The following is a 3,826-nucleotide window of genomic DNA, read 5'->3' on the forward strand; positions in this document are numbered from 1 at the left end:
AGCTGAGTTAACAGTTTTTATTCACTTACCACAGTATAGCTTTTGTAGGCGGTGGCTGAGTGGTTAGCGTGCGGGCTTCGCATTCACCGGCGCCATGGACAACGTCGGTTCGAATCCCAGCGCTACCACCTGGGATTTTTCAGTCACCGCCGAGTGGCCTAAAACTACCCACATGCTGTCCTGAAGACCACCCATCAACCCGGACTCTAGAAGAAACCGTCCAGTGAATCAAGAATGAGTTCCGGGGGGCAGCATGAGCCAAGCATAACTGGTGCTTTATAAAAATTGCCTGCGCCATGACGGGCTTGGGCCGACCACGGTCCTGTGGGTCAGAGAAAAAAAACGCCAACTACACTTTTCGAAGATTTTCAGATTTCGTTGCCGCCATGTTCTCCAACGTTTTCGCAGACTGTATAACCGTCAGTGGCGTTTCAGAAGCGGAAGGGGAAGGCTGTGTCGCATTTATGCTGAAACGCCAACTTCGCATGTTCAGGGAAATCTTTGGTTTGAAAAAAGCCAACTACGTTTATTGAGGTGAGTTCGGTTCGATTTTATATGAAAAACGCCAACTACCTAATAAATAAAAGTCTTTTGCTTTGAAAAGCGCCAACTGCGCCAAAGCTTTGTGAATCCGGAGAAAGATGCACAATGTTTTAGTGATTAGGACTACAACCACTGTCCAATCGAATTCCCATCAAACATTATCATTCTTTATTTCTTTTATTTCAGCCCTCATCCTTCCACTCAGTCAAACAATCCGACAACTAGCGGAATCCTACTCCAGCTTTGCTAGCTCTGCCAAAGGAGAAGTAAGAACTCTAGCTTTCGTAACGTTCTATCTACTATGGTCGTAAAAATACATAGATATTTCTGAATGTTCTGCTCTTTGAAAAAATGCTGAATGAAATAACATTAAAAGATTAATTATCTAACAAAAATTGGGTCTTTTCCATTTCATGGCAAGCACTATTTTAAGCATTATTTTTTTTTCCCAACTCTCTTTCATTTCTCCACAACATGAATGTTATATTCTTGTTTAGCACAAAAATCTGCATTTCTGGCGAAAATTTGGTGCAAAAATAGTGCTTGCCATGAAACGGAAAAGATCCCCAAAATTCATATGCTTGATTGTTTTTTTCCAGTGTGATCATCCTCTCAAACTTTTTCTCCTCTCATCTAGGCTCCACATGACTTCCCGAGCTCACAAGATGGTGGCCCTAGCTCGGGCCAAGATCAAAGAAGGAGCAGTCCCCTGGTCATCTACTACGAACCCTGAGTCTTCCAACATGGATGACGTTCCCTGGGACATGTCACCTATTCCTCCACCACCATCAGCAACTGAAGCAATCGAAGAAGACCTTGCGTTTGATGCTAACCCTGCTTTAGAAATTGCAGTCCTGGAAACGATGGAACCGAAGACTGGTCCGGAACTTGCATCCCAGTCTTCCAACATGGATGACGTTCCCTGGGACATGTCACCTATTCCTCCACCACCATCAGCAACTGAAGCAATCGAAGAAGACCTTGCGTTTGATGCTAACCCTGCTTTAGAAATTGCAGTCCTGGAAACGATGGAACCGAAGACTGGTCCGGAACTTGCATCCCAACGACTGGAAGCAGAGCCCCTTCCTCATCAACAGCATGCTGTTAGCACATCCAGCATCCCAGCGGAGACCTTGAACGACGTTCCAGGAGCGGATCAAAACAAGGAATCGTCAGAAAGCAGCTTAAGAAGTGAATCGGCATCGGGCAGCGATTCTTCATCCGAAAGCAGCTCGAGCAGTGGTTCGTCAACCAGCAGGAGCCCCTCGTCATTGTCTTCCAGCTCATCGTCAGAATCATCCGACGATGACAATGCTGATTCTGCTACCGGAACGACCAAAGGTGGAAGCGTTTACGTAGGCAGGAAAAGGTCAAAACCAAAGCCACATCAATGGAAGAAGGAGAAATTGAAGAAACTAGTTCGAAGTGGGAAATCCCACAAAACAAGGGGTGGAAACGTCATTCAGAAGAACGTCCCACGTCCGGCAGCCTGTGACAAATGTCGGATGAAGTGCCAAGATCGGTTTTCCGAGAAAGACCGTCGACAGATCAACGCCACCTTTTGGGCTCTTGGTAACACTACCACACAAAAGCAATACATCAAAGGTTCAGTTGAACTTCATACTCCAAATCGCCAAGAAGGAGCAGAAAAGCGGCGAACCTTCAGTCGAAAGTACTTTTTAAAGAAAGGCTCCGAAAACCTTCCGGTTTGCAGGGATTTTTTCCTGCGAACCCTTCATGTAAGCAACACGTTCGTGGACATGAGTTTGTCTCCCGTACTCCATGGAGCAGTCGACCCAACAGAAAAGCGTGGCTGGCAGGCGGGAAAAGCCAAAAAGTACGGTGCTGATGTGGTGGAAAACATCAAGCGCCATATCGAGAGCTTCCCGGTGACTGAATCTCACTACAACAGAGAGCGCGGACATCGATACCTGGATTCCAACTTGTCAATGCACCAGATGTACCTGATGTATCTCGATCTACCTGACGACGTAATCAAGGCAAAGGAATGGAAATATCGCGAAGTATTCGACACCTACAAAATCAAGTTCGGTCTTCCTACCATTGACACCTGTGATACGTGCGCTGTTCTACAGGGGGGTGAGAAAGAAGCCCACGAAAAAGCTTTTAAGGAAGCCATCACTACAATGCAAAAAGACATCGAGCTTGCAAAAAACAACCCAGATGTGATGACGGTTACTTTTGACCTCCAGCAAGTCCTTCCTTGTCCTCTCTATCCGTCCAAGGAGTGGTTCTACAAGCGGAAGCTGAACGTTTACAACCTCACGGTATACCCAGCAAGGGGTCAATGCCGATGCTACACATGGCACGAAGGACAAGCAAGACGAGGAGCGTTGGAGGTAGCCAGTGCATTGCGGCTCTTCATCAAAGACCACCCAGCAGTAAAGCGATGGATTCTGTGGTCTGATAGCTGTGGGGGACAAAACCGAAATCGGTTTTTCGTGGCCGCAATGCTGCATTTATTCTCTTTGGGTGGGATCTCCAGCATCGAGCTGAAGTACCTGATACCTGGCCACACGATGATGGACGCTGACAAGGCCCACGCTCGAATCGAAAGAGCCAAGAGGAAAGACATGATCATTCTCTACCCAACAGACTGGAACATGTTCATCCGGTCTGTTCCCTCACGGCGAGAGTCGACGAGGCTCGTCGTTGTACCCATGAACAAGGAGGACATCCACGACGTTAAGGGACTCTTCGAGACGAAAGGACCTCTGGTTCACCGTAAAAAAAGCCCCAAAAGCTCGACAGAAATCAACTGGCTGGAAACACGCTGGATCTTCATTCGAAACACCACCTCCTTCAGCTTCAAATACGATTTCGATGAAGGGCCAATGAACCAGATGAGCTGGGAGCGCCGAGGAGTTACGGCATTCCCAACGGCTCTGCCCGTCGCTTACCCCGAAGGCAATCCGATTTCTTCAGCAAAGAAACACGACATTCTTTCTCTGTGCCAACGATTTGGAAGTGACGTTCGTGCCTTCTACATGAACCTCAAAACCAACGATGCGGAGGATTTAGATACTGATGAATAGGATTGAAAAAGTGCTTGTTTGAGTCCCGGTTGGTATTACTCATTAAGTTTCTGTTCCATAAAGTTCAAAATATGCTTTTCTCTTTGGTTCTGGTGTGTACCTATTTTAAATTCTTGTGTTTGATGAATATACTGAAGCTTTCTAGGTATAAGTTCAGGAAGTTTCCAATTTACGAGAAACTAGCTTTCAGTGTGTGTCATGATTTTTTTTTTTCTTGGGATTATATT

General features: G+C 46.4%; 1 protein-coding gene across 1 annotated transcript; it reads left to right on the forward strand.

The window, feature by feature from the left end:
- Positions 1–693: 693 nt before the first annotated feature.
- Positions 694–3,599, forward strand: LOC126989509 (uncharacterized). The gene is made up of 2 exons (XM_050848087.1): positions 694–809; positions 1,181–3,599. Exon 2 carries the CDS (start codon positions 1,188–1,190, stop codon positions 3,597–3,599), a length of 2,412 nt encoding a protein of 803 aa, XP_050704044.1. The 5' UTR covers positions 694–809; positions 1,181–1,187.
- Positions 3,600–3,826: the final 227 nt, after the last annotated feature.

Source organism: Eriocheir sinensis, unplaced genomic scaffold (genome assembly GCF_024679095.1).
Source record: "Eriocheir sinensis breed Jianghai 21 unplaced genomic scaffold, ASM2467909v1 Scaffold12, whole genome shotgun sequence".
NCBI classification, from domain to species: domain Eukaryota; kingdom Metazoa; phylum Arthropoda; class Malacostraca; order Decapoda; family Varunidae; genus Eriocheir; species Eriocheir sinensis.

Coding starts and splice junctions, on each gene's coding strand:
- LOC126989509 (XM_050848087.1), top strand. CDS start 1,188: ATGACTTCCCGAGCTCACAAGATGGTGGCCCTAGCTCGGGCCAAGATC.